The sequence below is a fragment of the Lissotriton helveticus genome, chromosome 10 (genome assembly GCF_964261635.1).
Source record: "Lissotriton helveticus chromosome 10, aLisHel1.1, whole genome shotgun sequence".
NCBI lineage: Eukaryota > Metazoa > Chordata > Amphibia > Caudata > Salamandridae > Lissotriton > Lissotriton helveticus.
In genome coordinates this window covers 994,515,606-994,531,613 of record NC_136071.1, presented here as the reverse complement: position 1 = coordinate 994,531,613, position 16,008 = coordinate 994,515,606, and the positions used below count along the sequence as shown (strand labels likewise).

The following is a 16,008-nucleotide window of genomic DNA, read 5'->3' as shown; positions in this document are numbered from 1 at the left end:
CCTGGTAGAATCCCGTCACGTTGTCTGATGTCGGCATTCTTCTGTACTGCCGGCGTGCTTCTTCTGGGTTGCGTGATTTCTTCATCCTGCTGCTGCATCGTGTGATGCCGGGCACCAGCGCGCGTCCCAGATACGATATGTGGAGTTAAATCAGGGGACGGCACACGTGCAGTTCTCCGCTCTTTCCCTTCTCCAAGTTCTGCAGGGAGAGAGCGTGCTGTTGCTCGGGTGGGGGTGACGCCTCTTCTCCTCCACCGCTCTTTCCCTTTGTTTTCATGGAAGGAGGAGGGGCGAGCGCCGCGAACCGAAGCACCGAAAAGTCCCCGCTTCTTCAAGGCCACCTGTGCGATCAGCATTCAAAGGCCAGCAACTTTCCCTTTCTCTCATATGATTAATACGCCCGGCGCAGGCAGGGAGCAGCGAGCAACAAGCGCCCTTTGTGTGGCGGGAGCCGGTGCCCCCCTGGCGGGGCTGCAGCCACTGAGCCGCTTTGTCTGCTCTGAGCTATGCGCTGGGCTCCCCGGCCGGCGCCGCGCTTCGTCCGTCCCCGGGGAGCAGCTCCTGTTCCCTCTGTGCCGCCGGTGACCCGTCATGCAGCTGGGAGCCTGCCGCTGTCCACCTTCCGCGGCTCGCAGCTCCCCCTGGGGGAGGATCTGGAACATCCCCACGTTTGAAACCCAGGCAACGCCAACATCAACGCGCCTCGGCCCGAGCCCCGCGCTGCACTATGAGGAGGCCGCCCCCCGTGCCTGCTGGAGGGGCCGAGCTGAAGCCCTGTCAGAGGCCGGGTCCCGCCACAGCTCTCCTGGCCCTGTGTCTGCTCGCGCTACTCGCCGGACTCTGTCACTGTGGTAAGTGTTACTTGGAGTTTTGGGTACCATAGTAGGCTTCAATAAAGTGTCTGCACTTTCAATCTTGGCTTCTCTGTGGACCAGTGTAGCAATATTGCTTGTGCATGTATATAGCGCTTACCACCCCCAACGAGGCGTCGACCTAGAATAGACTGCACTTTTCCAAACCAACGTCTGTTTACGCTCACGTTGGCTCCTGAAAACGGCTTAAAAATTGCAAGCTAGTAAGTTATACTTTGCAGAAAATACTCATGGGACAGCTGCCACTCGACGAGGACACTCCGAAAATAAGTCATGAATATTAACTTATTAGTTTAGTAAAGGGGAAACTGTCTAACAAACGACAATATTGTTCCTAGAGAAGTAATTTGAGAGGCGAACTTTGTGGGTACCCGAGGGGCCGCACGCTTGTTTCTTGCACTGCAATTGTGGCGCATACAAACCATCAAGTTACACCGTTTGATGCATTTAGCACCCTTTGACCCCTGTGTGTCAATTCTTTATCATTTCTGTTATGGAGCTTTCCCTAGTCTTCCAGGCCCTCTAATGGATACAGAGACGCGAAGCTGTCGATGCACACAAGTTTTTCCTTCATCATTTGTTATCGAAACGTGTCGGCTCATCATCATCACCAACTGATACAGTTTCAGTGACTGTGGTGCGTGTAATGAGGGAGTAAACTTCACCCCACTCCCAGGTCCCCTAGAACTCTCCCTAGTTGGCCGTCTTGCTCGTGGCCTTGGATGAAGGAGAAGACAAACTTTAAACTTGGAGCCAGTAAGTGACAAGTGCCGTGTCTTTCCGGCTGATCGTAACTCCCCCAAATAGAATGCATACCCCATCAAGACTGGATGTCATGTTCCACGCGCCTATCGGAATCAGGTTACGGTTCGCACCTGTTATAAAGTGAGTGGGCCAGTAACTTCAAATAGACATGCCGAATTTAATCTGATGAGATGGTGTGCCAGGCCCTATTGTGCGTCCCGCTGCCACCCCGCTCGTTGAACGGAGGAGTGTGGCAGCGCTGCCCTGTGAAGTCATCCATGGATGCCCAAGTCCACCTTCAGCACCAGAGGCAGTAGTATCCCCGTGCATGAGTTAGTTTCATGTTTGTGCGTGGGAGGGAGTAGTTTCGGGGCTCATATGGTCCTATGACTGTTTACGCAGTGCTTGTTTTAATATTCTGTGCATGGACACGAGAACAGTTGGAACACTGCATGGATTCTGGAGTGCTGCAGAGAAATCTCCCACACACACTACACAAGATGTGTTAGTCTGAAGAGAGAATGCAAAGAGACACACGTCAGTGCATCGGTGTAGAAAAGTGATGAGCGCCCGCAGGATAAGAATTACACTTTTATTGACAAAAGAAAACTTTGAATACAAAAAGTACACCTGTCGATGCATTTTTACAGCCCCACGGGGGACTGGGTGTGGATCTGTTAGTGGCAATAACTTCTAGTTTAAAAGATCGGCAGAAATATTACACACCTTAAGGGCAGTTTGACCCCACCACACATAAGAATGAAAAGTCTCAGTATAGTTTCCAGTGGCGGCAAATACATTCTGAAGTGTCTGTAGTATTGGTGTCAAATGACGCTTTCTGTGTTGGAAACATTTTCTGATCGGTGTATGACGTTTTGTTTTTGTATATCCACTTACTTGGGCCCTCGGGGTGATTAGGTGTACTGGTATAAAACACGGAGTCTGTAATTTTGGTGCGGGCACATTACGGAAAGTATAGTGCGCTCCCGGTGCTCTGTGGTGGAATAGAAACCCCCAAACCAGGGCTTGTGCACAGCGGCACACTCGCGTGAAGTGCAACTTCACACAACGAGGTGACATATCTCTAGAACCGGTGTTTCTAACTAGAGAGCTGTTTTTCACGAATCACAGAACATTTTGAAAAACATATCGCCTAGTCTCTATAATAAATGACAAAACGAGAAATAAGATTGTCGGTCCGGACCGGAACCCCAAATCAGCCCGGCTAAAATGTCCAAAGCGGCCGCGCGCTGCATGGGCCGCAACTGGAATTGGGCCAAGGATCCATGTGTGGGTCAATGCAGCTCATATTGTTTGGGAAGCAGCCTCGCCCTCAGCCCACCAGGAACATTTCAGAGTGGCACAGTGGCATGGAAGGCTCTGCAATTACGCCTCTCAAGAGTTTGAACAGGTGCATAAACCGAGGCCAGAATCACTCAGAGCGTATGGGCAGCATGGAGTTAAAACTTTTAGGACAGTTTGAGGGGCGGGATTGTATAGGCACATTTTAAGGTGGTGGTCATGCACATGGGCACCCAATCAAGTGTTGGGGCTCCTGCACAACTGGGGCTGTAGGGGACAGCGTTCTGCTCCTCTCTTAGCACCAGCGCTGTTTCTCTGTCAGTGTCAGTGTGGTATCACTGTATTTATAATGTGGTAATATTGCAGTTCATTACGTAGCAAATGTTACATTTGTGGCAATCATTTTAACGCACTCTGTCCCAGATTTTGAGCACCATCATCCTTCAGTAGATGAGGACAAGGCTGAGAAGGAAGTGGAAAGAGAGAGAGAGGAGGGGAGGGGGAAAGAGAGTGCGGGGGCAAGAGAGGAGGGAAGAGAGAAAGAGACAGAGCGAGAGAGAGAGAGAGACAGAGAGAAGCGTGAGATTGGAAAGAAAGGTGACGGCGAGTACAGGGACTAGAAAGGCAACAGAGACTAGGCTTTTCAGAATGAAGTGTTATATCCTACATTGGGGGCTGGCCATGGTTTCTTGAGTGAGATGTTCTTGTCACAGTCGAAGTATGAGAGACTGATCTCACCTCATCAAGCATCTCGCTTCATCCTTTGGGGTAACAGACGCGCACAGCTCCATGCCACTCTCACTGTCAGAATTGCTACTTCTTTTTAGAATACACACCCAGGAATAAAATAAAACATTGTATAAATACTCGATACTTTATGTAACTGTTGCAGTAGGCATTAGTGTGAAAATGTTTGTCGTAGTCCAGGCATAATCCGAATATGTGTAGTTTGAATGCTTCGATTACTTACTCATATCCTTATTATTTCAATTTCACGTAATCATCGCAGTCGCGAGGTGTCCTTACCTTGCAGACAGCTACATTCTCCGCCTAACTAAAAGAAAGCATTTGTAACACTTCCCTAGCTAGACATGTATGAAACTTAACTCCTCTACCCAGGAGCCCTTCTGTGTTGATGACCAAAAGAAGCCCACCTGACAGCAATCAAAGCCATACGCAAACAAATGATGGACAGAATGCTGAATAAATCGTACATTCACCCCCAGTCAAGAGATCTGGGTTAAATCCATCGTTCTTTTGCTCACCATGCCACCCCAGTTTAGACTCAGCCATATGCAAATCAGTCTTGACCCGGCACCTCATGGGAACAGTCGAGAAGGAACAGCCAAGCCAGGTCCTCCCAGGACCGGAAAAAAAGCATCCTGGGACCGTTTTCTGGGTATTACCCATCATCAGCCAGGCTAGCTTAAATACAGTGGCACAGTGAGCAAGGGGCCCACGTCTGGGCATACCCAGCAGTCAAAGCCAGGCACACAGTAAGGAGGTTGTAAGAATAGTAAAGACTGGGATGATGAGTAGAATCGAATAATGAGTTTACTGGTAAATAATCGAAGCATTACCAAGTCCCTTCCTCTTCCAAGTTCTTACCTCATGCGGATCTATCAAAGCATCAATTGTTCAACAAAGATGCCAGTCAGAAGTGGCAAACTCTAATGACAATTGAGGAAGAACTGAACCCAGTTGCCCAACAGAGCCCCACATGTCAGTTTCAAAACATGGCAACAAGCACCAAAAGCCCAGAAATCAAGTCACACTGCACAGAGAAGCAGCCCCCTGAAAGATGGGATGCCTGCAGTAGAGACCTATAAGACGTAGTAGGGGAGTCAAGAAAGCCAAACACAGCCAACAAGGGACAAAAAGGGAACAGAAAGAAGACTCTCCAGCAAAATAGGTGCAGTACAGCCCAAGCAAAGATAAGTGCGCAGATCATAAACTACAGTCTCCTCTCTAGGGAACAAGGGAGCGGAGGCGACAGATACAGGAACACCAACCAAAAAAAAAGGCCCAGATCTGAGACAGGAGACCGATGCCTCCAAAACAAACTCAATTGCAGGCACTTTTGAGAGTGCACGAGGACAGCCACTAACAGGTACACTGCCACATCCAAAACAGGTGCATAAAAAGCACGCCTGCTCAAGCTAGAAAGCAAGGGCAAATCAAAGGGTACAGCTAACAGCAGTTTCAATGCCACCGACAAGGCTGCAGAACAGTGTCCAGCACGTAGTAGTAAAATACTCAGCCCAATGAATCATGCACACATGTAAAAATAAACCCACAAAGGCAACATGTGAAGCACAATCTGCACAAAAGCCAACACCCAACATGCCATTATAGGAGACAGTCCAGTTTGTGACAGTCATTCATGCCATGCTCTAAGATGCACCTACACACACCACTGCACAGTCTAGGCAGTCAAGTTTGGACCACCAGAAAACAAAGCAGGACAGAGATTTATCAGAGAAAGAAGCTAAAGAAAAATACCAAACAGCCCCAACCATAAACAGGTTCAGCTCCTACATTGCGCCTAACCAGCATCAAGAAAATGTATAGAAACCAGAAGAATAACCAGTACATTCAACACCCCAAGCTGTAAGACTCACCAGATGGTTAATATCACAGAATCTTAGAGGAACCGATAGTAGTCTCAATTTGTGGAAACAAAAGATGACAACCAAACTGGAACAGCAGAGGAAGCCCCTTCATATAGCAAAGACCAATTATGTGCAGCAGGGTGGGTAGGGTAGGTTCCACACAGGGGATAAGAGTAACACAACCCCAGGACACTCCAGTGGCAAAAGGAGACCGAAAAGGAGCTGACCCATATTTAATTGTTCCCAACACAAAAAGGTGGGTGGGAGGGGAGCCAAAAGAGCAAGAACAAAAATATTATACCATGTCATCTCACATCACTCTCAAGCACAATGAGGCAGACAACATTAGGTGAAGGCAGGGCAAGAAGTAATAATTAACCTTGGCACCCAAATGGTCAGATATTGAAAACCCTAAGCCAAGCATGGAGAAGGGGCACAAGGCAAAAAAGTCACAAGCAGTCAAAGCATGGGCGAGCTCAATTTCAGGAGCAAAGAAACACAGCCTCAGGTCCATAGAGAACAATGAGGGAGATCAGGCACAGCCCTCATATCCTACACGCCATAATCACCCTTTAAAGCCGGTAGGGCCACACGAGATTGCTCGAGCAACTTCAGCATGACTGGGGAGTAGGGGAATATCCCAAAGCAAAAAACTGCTCAAAGTAAAAGAAGAGCCCATCTCCTGAAAAAGGTTAAGTCTCAACATGCCGTACATGGAACAGCAAACCGCAAACTGCATGCAAAAGAAATGGGATGGAACAAAACCCACTAACTAAGGAGAACACAGAGAAGTTACAGAAAAATAATATTGCAAACCAGAGGGTGGCACATGACCGCAATAACCACAGCACTGAGAAATCAAAACTGGACAGAAGTGGAGTAAGTGATAACAAAGAATACGTGACCAGCAACCAAAAGCCCGAACTTCCATAGTGAAAAGGGCACACTCACACAAAACCAAGAAGGAACAAAAAACTCATACATAAGAGGACAGATATGCCAGTGTTGAGAAAAAGGAAATTACTTTACATAAACTGCGAAGAGAGGGGAGATCAGGGCTGACCTCCCCAAAACTGAAAGGCAAAAAAAATGGTTAGGGTGGGCCAGAAGTCCAAGCAAGAACACATAACCAGTACACCAGCAGTAAAGTGGATCCAGAGGAAAACCAGAGAAATACTTTACAAACAGCCCAGCAGGAGCAAATGGAGTCCACAACAGAAAGACTTCCATGAACCAGTCAGCTCCGGAACGGAAGCACCCAACACCTGGGCCAAGCCTTGTTGAAGCATAAAGCACACAAATTGCACAAAATCAAACACCATTGATGGAAAAAAGTTGATAGAAAGGCCAATTAGGAAGTAAGCAACCTCTCATAAAGAATTTGAACACTCCCAGCAAATATTAGACTGGAGGCCAAAAGAACACAGAGCAGCTCGATAGCCACCCCAAGAACATAAGCTTCATAAGGTACAACCTACCACAAATAAACCTACACACAAAAATGAGTGAGGGGAGGTAAAAAAAGGGGCGAAGGTTGTGTCAAGGAGGTAAAACAATCCATTCCAAAAACACTATTCAACCAAATAGTGCACAAAGATTAGACAAGAACAATTCTGCAGGAGCCCAAGGGATAACATATGACAAACCTGAACCCTGTAAATAAGAAAAGGGGGAGTCCAACGGTAGAGAAGCCAGAGGACTTCTTTCAGCAGCGCTATGTCCACCAGGAGTACTAGAAGAAGACCAAGACTAGCCAGTTCCACATTCAAGGAACGCAAACACAATCCTATCCCCAAGACCATCAGGTTGTCATGGAAAGTCAGGCCAAGCACCGTACAAGCATTGTGTAGCCCACGAGAATCCCATCATAGAGGCACCCGCACGGATGTAGACTCGAGAGACGGCTTGATGGCACTTTTTTCATAAACCCCAATCCCAGTAGGAAACATGGGATTGAGCCCAAGTTCAACTCTCACATCAGCACAATGGGGGTGGGGGATTACTCACCTGTCCACCAGTGAAGGAGATTCTAGGTCCTTACACTGAAAAGGCACACACTAGTGCCAAGCCCAGTGGGGAGACTAATCATAAGAACCAGTGCCACGCAGACACAGCAAGTCCAGCATGAAGGCAGAGAACGCCATATCCCATAAAAAATGCCAAGAGACAAGCAGACAGCGTAAACAACTCAAAGCCTCAAGCCCAGCAGAAAGTTCAGGAAATGCCAAGGTAAGCCTACATGTAATAGCAAAAGGGAGACATTCACTTGTCCAACAGTTAAAGGGCGCCATGTCTCCAAACAGAGCCAGAAAACCCAGCAGGAGGTTCTTGGGGAAGGGCCCAGAGCACTAGCCCCAAGGGAGAATGCACAGTCAACAGGTACATAAATATCACATGCCCAGCAGGAAGCACACGGAATGTCCACATCAAGCCTTGCTAGCCATAATGGGTGGGGTGTGGTCTACAGCCTTTGATAGATGCTCACAACAGCATCTATCAAGCATGAGGAAGTAGATCCTGAGCCCAAGCCATAAGAGGAGATAGGATAGGACAAGGCACCCACTGGAACCAGCAGCACACGACCCCAAGCAATCGCAGCACGGATAGGTGGGTGCATATATTGTCAGCAGAACTCAGACCACAAGTCCGACAGGAGCCCTGACGGACAGAATAAACAACAACACGCTCCACAGCAGAAACAAACTGAAAGCAAGAAGAAATGGCCCGAATTGGACCTTAAAAATAAGCAGAAACTTCAGACAGAAAGCAGAGGGCAATAGACACCCCAAGGATACAGACACAAATGATTTTAAACAAACTGTCCCTAAAGACATTTACAGTACGGAAAAAAATAAGTGATAGTGAATCTGTTCTGGGTTAAATGATTGATCACAAAGACTGTATGTTAGGATATTTTATAGGGGTAAGTCTCTGCTGGACGGACCTATGTGTACACATCAGGTTCCAGGACCTACAACTAGCAAAATCACTTTGGTGGTTAACACTTTTGTTGCGGAGACCTTTGTGTTTCCTGTAAAATCACAATCCATGTGAAATAGCTGCCTTAGTTATACATCTATGTAAAACAGCTCTATTTAAATTGCAAATAGAAAATTCTATGTTGGAAACCATACATGATTTCATTGACTTTCGTTATTGTGAAGCTTATAAAGTTAGCTCCGATGAACAGTGCTAAATACCTTTAAGTGTAAAAAATTTGCTTGCATTTCATGCTGTATAAAAGATTATGATTACATATCTTATATAGAACGACAGCCTTGGAAAGACAAAAGCACTTTAAATCTCAGTTTAAAGTGCGTGTTTGAAGTTACACTGCAGGGTGTTTGTTCCTTTCCATTGGTTGATAATTGTGGAGTTCTAATTTCATATTCCAACTGATTTTTCTTTTGACTTCCATCTCTTCCCAGCCTGGCCACACCCCTTGGACACAACAGGAATTAGACTATATGGAAAGCAAAAAAAGCCCTCTGCTCCTGGGCTTCTTTCATCGCTTTCTCTTACATAAGTGAGATTAAATGTGCCCTTTAAATTTAGTTTAGGGTTAATGAGTGCTGATCTTTCTGACTCTGTGAAACCCTTGCTGCCACTTGTCCTGACGCCTACCTGCATCTCTGAGACCATCGGAACTCGGGTGCTTGCCCTCCCGCCTCCCGCTGCCCGACTCCTCTGACACCTTGGAGCCCGGTAGCCGAGTGGAGCGCGGTCGGAGGGGGGAAAAACGACACTACCCAGCATCCCGAGCGGCGCACGCCGCGTCATCTGCGCGCCAGGAGGCGCTGAAATAGCGCGTCACCCCGGTCGAGGCGGGGAATCTTTCTGACTCTGTGAAACCCTTGCTGCCACTTGTCCTGACGCCTACCTGCATCTCTGAGACCATCGGAACTCGGGTGCTTGCCCTCCTGCTGCCCGACTCCTCTGACACCTTGGAGCCCGGTAGCCGAGTGGAGCGCGGTCGGAGGGGGGAAAAACTACACTACCCAGCATCCCGAGCGGCGCACGCCGCGTCATCTGCGCGCCAGGAGGCGCTGAAATAGCGCGTCACCCCGGTCGAGGGGGGGAATCTTTCTGACTCTGTGAAACCCTTGCTGCCACTTGTCCTGACGCCTACCTGCATCTCTGAGACCATCGGAACTCGGGTGCTTGCCCTCCCGCCTCCCGCTGCCCGACTCCTCTGACACCTTGGAGCCCGGTAGCCGAGTGGAGCGCGGTCGGAGGGGGGAAAAACTACACTACCCAGCATCCCGAGCGGCGCACTCCGCGTCATCTGCGCGCCAGGAGGCGCTGAAATAGCGCGTCACCCCCGTCTCGCGGGACGCCGGGCGAAGCCCGGGCCAAGGGGGGGCCCGTTCTAGCCCGTTACAGACCGGGTAAGACTGGACTGGGCCCCCTTATTGACATTTATCTGCCCGATTCACAGACTTTCTATTGTAGCACCCATTATATATTACATTTACTTAGTCTCAATTTTACATTCTTCTGTATCCTCTTCCTCATTGCTTCATAATTATGTCGCCCAGAAAGACCAGAAGTACCAAAACTTCCCATGCAGCCAAATTATTGGCCCGATTGACCATTTCATCGCACGAGCCAACGATGCGATTAACCAGGGAGCTCTCATCCTGGAAAGGCGGGTCTCTCAGGACCTGGCCGCAGCCAAAAGGTCCTCTCTGGGACTATTGGCGGCGGCCAGGACTCCCACGCGCACATCTATTCAAAGAGCATCCTTGGATACCCATACAGTCCCTGGCATCGTGGACTTATCTGTGACCATTGACCTCTCGTCTACCCAGATCTCTCAGCCCCCATCTCCCCAAACTCGTCAATCCCTTGAGAGAACCCCGATCCTCTTCTCCAATGTCAGTGGGGAGAACTCTTATACTAGGGGTCTCAGGGAGGGTGCAATATCTAAGAAAAAACGTGGATCAAAAAAGAATAAGACCATGTCCCAGATTACTGTCCCCCTACCCTCGACAGACCCACAGATTCATTCTACCACGCAGCTGCCATCTTCAAACCATGATACAAATCAACCAATATTATTTCAGCATGAGGCCCAAGTTTACACCCCTGATATCACCAACCTTTCGTCTAGTTTACCTAACACTATGCTTAATGACAACGAAAATAGAGGGTACGTTCTTTCCAATCATGACCCCCAAATGCTGCACAGCATAGAAGTACTACTCAAGTCTTACATGCAACCCATTATATCATCATTGGGGAAACTGGAAACAGCTTTAGATGTTCTAACTAAAGAACTTAAATCCTGTAAGACTCCACTTTCCACCTCCTTGAAGGCTCAGACTTCAATCCCTAAACCCAACTCTAATTCCAACCCCAGTTCTACTAACACCGGGCCAACATTGCCTTGCCATGTTCCCAAATCCATACCTGTTACAACCGCAGTACAACAGAACCCACCAAGCACGGTTGCCCAGCCAACGAAACCAACAACAGCCGCAAAGAGGGGTCCAGCAATTCCATCGGCTTCAGACTCCTCGTCGGCCGCTGCCCCAACTCGAGCTTTATCCCATGTACCAAATATATCCAAAACTCCAGCATCTAAGAACGCCGCTTATAACACCAAGCGGAAAGTTAGTTATTCCCACCATCTCCCACCGGACGCCTCCCCGTTCGTTGTCATCATGACGGGGGTCCCTGAGTTGAATCCTAACGCTGATGAACCAGGTTGGTCTTTAAAAAACAAAGTGCTACATGGTTGTCCGCCAACAGCCCCCCCCCTACTCCAACAATAGACTGACTACTGTCCGTAGGGTTCCGTGGGTTGGTAATGAGCCAAAAACCATTCCTGGGGATTGCATTATTATAAATTTTGAAGATCCTCAAGCAGTCGAACATATTTGTTCCTGGGGGTCGCATCCAACCCAAGACGGAATAGGAACAAAATGATTATCATTCTTTTACCCCCCAGCTAAACGCTTTATGTCAGGCCCAGTTTGGAACTGGACCCAGGTAGGAAACTGGAATAGGAGACCGGATTGGTTAGATTGGTCAGGTCAGGGGGCTAGGGAAGCTGGGTCATCCTTTGGCTGGCGAGGAGTCCCTACGCATAACAGATATGATTGTCTGGAGATGGTGGATTGACCACCATCTGTTAACATCCGTTATAATGCGTACTCCTCTCGTCCCAGTGTGCTGTCACCTACAACACCTAAATCAATCCGATCCCACATCCTCCCCCCCAGTCCCCCGAAATCGTCCATCAATGTTGCCATCTCCATAACAGCAGATTTGCCTACCCAACTAAGTCCTGTAATTCAAACTCCCGCAATTTCTGAAGCAAATGGTTTCCCCCCCTGCTTCCAGATAGTTCAGTAGACAATGTCTCAATTTTTTCAACCTCCACGTTATCTGGACTATTCTGGAACGTAGCAGGCCTCTCAACAAAGATTACCTTTAAATCATGGTTGGACTTTGTTCACACCCACCAGATAATCTGCCTCCAGGAAACCTGGACAGCCGATGCATTACACATACAAGGCTATAAAACCTTTTACTCCCCAGCAATTAATACCACTCACGGTAGACTCAAGGGAGGTTTAGCAGTGTATATTTCAAATAATCTGGTTGTTATAAATATTATAGTTCTCCATTCCACTGCTAATTATCAGATTTTAACGGTTAACTTTACTAGGTGTATGTCATACTGTTTTATTAACTTTTATAACAATTTAACCCCCGTAGATTGTGCGAAAACTGTGTCAGATATTTCCCACATCATAAACGAGCTACGATCTAAACAACCATCGCTCGTTCTTAAAGTAATATGGGGGGGGGACTTCAACGTCCCACTGTGTACCAACTATAAGAAAGGCACTTGTGGCCTACTGGACGAAGACGAATGCCCCCTGACACATTTCTCGCACTCTCAACCAGGAGAATCCATTAATGACAGCCTTTCCCTGCTGGAATTAACTTATGCTAATGAACTTGTAGATCCCCCTGTAGATTTTAAACCTACATTTCATGGCAGGGGTTTCTCAACTATTATAGATTTTATTTTATGTTCGTATACTTTAAAGGGCAATCTATTAAAATTCAACACAGGCTCCGAGTTTTTTGGTGACCACTTTCCGAACAGCATCACCCTTAGGATAGACGCGGGTGATGCCTCAGCAAACAGAAAGAGTTTACTGACCCAGAACAGCTTGGCCATGGATAGAACTAATGGTTTTTCAGTTAAATGGTCTAAAATAGACCCCATAACAACTTCTACAAAAATCATTTCAAAGGCACTCCCTTTGGTAAATATCTGCCTTGCAGACGAGTCTACTCCTGCGCAAGTTATGTTTAGTTTTAGAGAGATCCTAACTATTATACAGGCCGAATTATTCCGTCACCATAAGCAAAGCAACTACTCCTCTCTCGGCTGGTTTAACACGGCCTGCCGTAAAGCTTTATCTGCCCTAAAAACAGCAACTCTTAACTCTGTTAGAGACAAGAAGGAAATAGCTAAACTTCGATTAGAGTACAAAACAGCCCTAAATAATTGTAAAAAGGAGCACAAGAAGAAACTATGGGCTCAATTACATGCGAGCTGCCGTTCTAAGGATAGCTCCCAGTTTTGGCTCGTAGTTAAATCTCCCTTTCTGGCTAACGTAAACTCTCATCAGCACTTGGACGTGGCTGTGACCGCCGACGAGTGGGTATCCCACTTTTCAAAGATCTTTAGTGGCTCCCCTCCAACTAGCACTGCCCAGGCTGCAATAGATACTGATCTTTATGGAACACAGGTGTACCCAATAGATCTCCATTTTAGCCTAAGTGAGGTCACTCATGCCCTAACCATCTCTAAAACCGGTAAGGCACCCGGCCCCGATGGAGTCCCTCTTGACATCTTCGTTACCAATATAGAATTATGGTCCCCCATCGTCTATAAGCTGATGGTGGCAGCCTTAAATACTGGCCTACTAGACTCCTGGTCCTCCTCCATACTTCTCCCTATATTTAAAAAGGGTGACCGGAACAACCCAGCCTGCTACAGGCCCATCTCCCTCCTGGACTCCTTGGGGAAGGTCGCCGGACGCCTGATCCTGGAACGTCTCCAGGACTGGGCGTCTGAGAACAACATCATGACTGACCTACAATATGGTTTCCGAGAGGGGCTGGGTACAGTGGAGCAGGCTTTAAATTTAACCCTTTTAATAGGGAAGTATGTAGGAGCAAAGGGGGGTAATTTGTACTTGGTCTACGTCGACCTCAGTGCGGCGTTTGACTGCGTAATCCACGCCAAACTATGGTCCATCTTAGAAGGCTTGGGTGTGGACCCCCCACTTATCAAGTTTCTGCGCGAGCTTTACTCAGATGCCACTGCCTGCGTGAGGTATGGGATTGGAGGCGAACTTACACCCCTATTTCCTGTCACCCGAGGTGTAAGACAGGGTTGTGTCCTGGCTCCTTTTTTATTCAATCTATATACCAACGGGCTGGAAACGGCCATGTTGGAAGGGAGCCAGGACCTACCTACCATTAGTCATTGTCCCATCCCAGCCCTACTTTACGCTGACGACTCTGTAATCCTTGCCAGAACTTTAGTGCAGCTACAAAAACAGCTTGACAAATACTGTAATTTTATGCTTTCTTTAGGGCTGAAGGTAAATAAGAGTAAAACTTTTGTAATGTACACAGGAACTATGATTAAGAACACTAAACCTCTTTTTATTGAGCAAACCAGGCTGGAACGAGCTAGAGAGTATCCTTACTTGGGGGTGCTGGTGGATGACCAACTTTCCTGGAAGAGAGAGCTGGCAAGTAGAAAGCTCCTCTATCAGAGGGCGACCTCGGCGTTAGTTTCCTTTTCTAGGAAGTTGGGCAAACCTGCCCCGTCCGAACTGCTAAAAATCCATCAAGTGCCAAAGCATAGCAACCTACGGCGCGGGAGTTTGGGGCTACGTACCCACCAATAACCTACAAAAGGTCCAAAATGGTTTTTTAAAATATCTTCTGGCTCTCCCAAGTAGCGCTCCAAATTACGGTTGCCATATTGAGCTTGGTATGGATTATCTTTCTGATGACATCAAATGCCAACCAATTCTCCTTTGGCACCGTATTTGGATGAAGCCACAATGCCACCTAACACGCTCTTTGATAGCCGACTGTTTAAACCTTGCTCGCTGGAAGAAGATTCCATGGCTACTCTACGTTTTTAACTTCTTTCATGACCTGAACTGCTCACAATACTTTACTGAGCCCTTAACAATGGTAGACATTTCTAGAAAGTCTTTGAAAAACTTATGTCTTAACCACCTAAGGGATTTGCGCCTTTTGTCTGAAGTAACAAAGAAAACTAACGCGCAAGTGTTGATGGTTCAAGTTTCTGTTAGTATACAGCCTTATCTCACTTTTTATTTATCAAATTATGAAAAGTACTTACTGACCAGGTTTCGCTTCAATTTACTTTTCCGCCTTGTCACTTTTCCAACTGTGTCCGATTGGTCCCTTGAACTAAGTAAATGCTCATGTGATCATGACTCCACCCAATCAACTATACATGTTATTTTGTTCTGTTGTTACTATAAACAAGCGCGTAAGCGTTGGATTACCCCACTCCTGAGACAAATGGGGTTGAGGTCCTGTCGCCCAGCATTTCTGGTGCTACAGTTGCTAGAATCTCAATACGTAGCCAAAAATGTTGCCCTGTTTTTAAAGTCCTGCTTGTTGACTCGTAGCAAAATTAATCAATTCTAGCATTTAAGTATTGTCGACAATAAGATTTATATTTTAAATTTTTTCCTTGACAATGATTGTATGTAAACTTCTCTTTTTTTATATATATCATATAATGTAACAATGTTTTTATATAAATTGTACTGTATGATGCACTTTTTATGATTATCATAAGTTAATCAAATAAAAGTATTTGAATACGAATATGAGTGCTGATCTTGCGTTACCTAATAATACCCTTACCTATAGAAAAGGATATTGACTTTTGTATGAGGCTCTAAGTCACCACTTTCTACACAGTACATGTATGCATGCCCCCCATCTCAAATTTATATAAAAAGAGGACTAAGACCTCAGGAACATTAAGGATCCAATTCAGACTTTGGCGGTGCGGCACTGGGTCTGCCCTGCCGCCGCTCCGGCAAAGCTGTGGTCAGACTACCCGCCAGATTAGGAGTTTTCTCCTGTCTGGCAGGCTGATTTTTGGCGTTCCCACAGCAGTGTCTGAGAACATGGGCACAGGAAAGGGGTCGCCAAAAACAGTTCCTGCACGTCATGAACTGAAAAGTCCATGCTGCGGAGGAACTGGGGCGCATGCACACAGGGGGGCACATGTAGTGCCACCTGCATGCATCCCCATGTGGAGGACGTACAAGGGGCCCTGCAGGGACCTCCATGACACCGCCGGCAAAGAGGAATTCCGCCAAGCATATTGATGCCTCCTGCCCGCCGCAAGAACGCCAGGGAACATCAGTTTACTGGCGGCGACT

The 16,008-nt window shown here is 47.2% G+C and overlaps 1 protein-coding gene across 1 annotated transcript in view; it reads left to right on the top strand.

The window, feature by feature from the left end:
• The first annotated feature begins 250 nt into the window (after positions 1 to 250).
• Positions 251 to 16,008, top strand: part of ITGB8 (integrin subunit beta 8) — a 295,047-nt gene continuing 279,289 nt past the window's right edge. The window contains 3 exon segments of the mRNA XM_078663672.1: positions 251 to 435; positions 438 to 492; positions 495 to 851. Of these exon segments, the coding sequence (XP_078519798.1) occupies positions 388 to 435; positions 438 to 492; positions 495 to 851 (460 nt within the window). The 5' untranslated portion in view covers positions 251 to 387.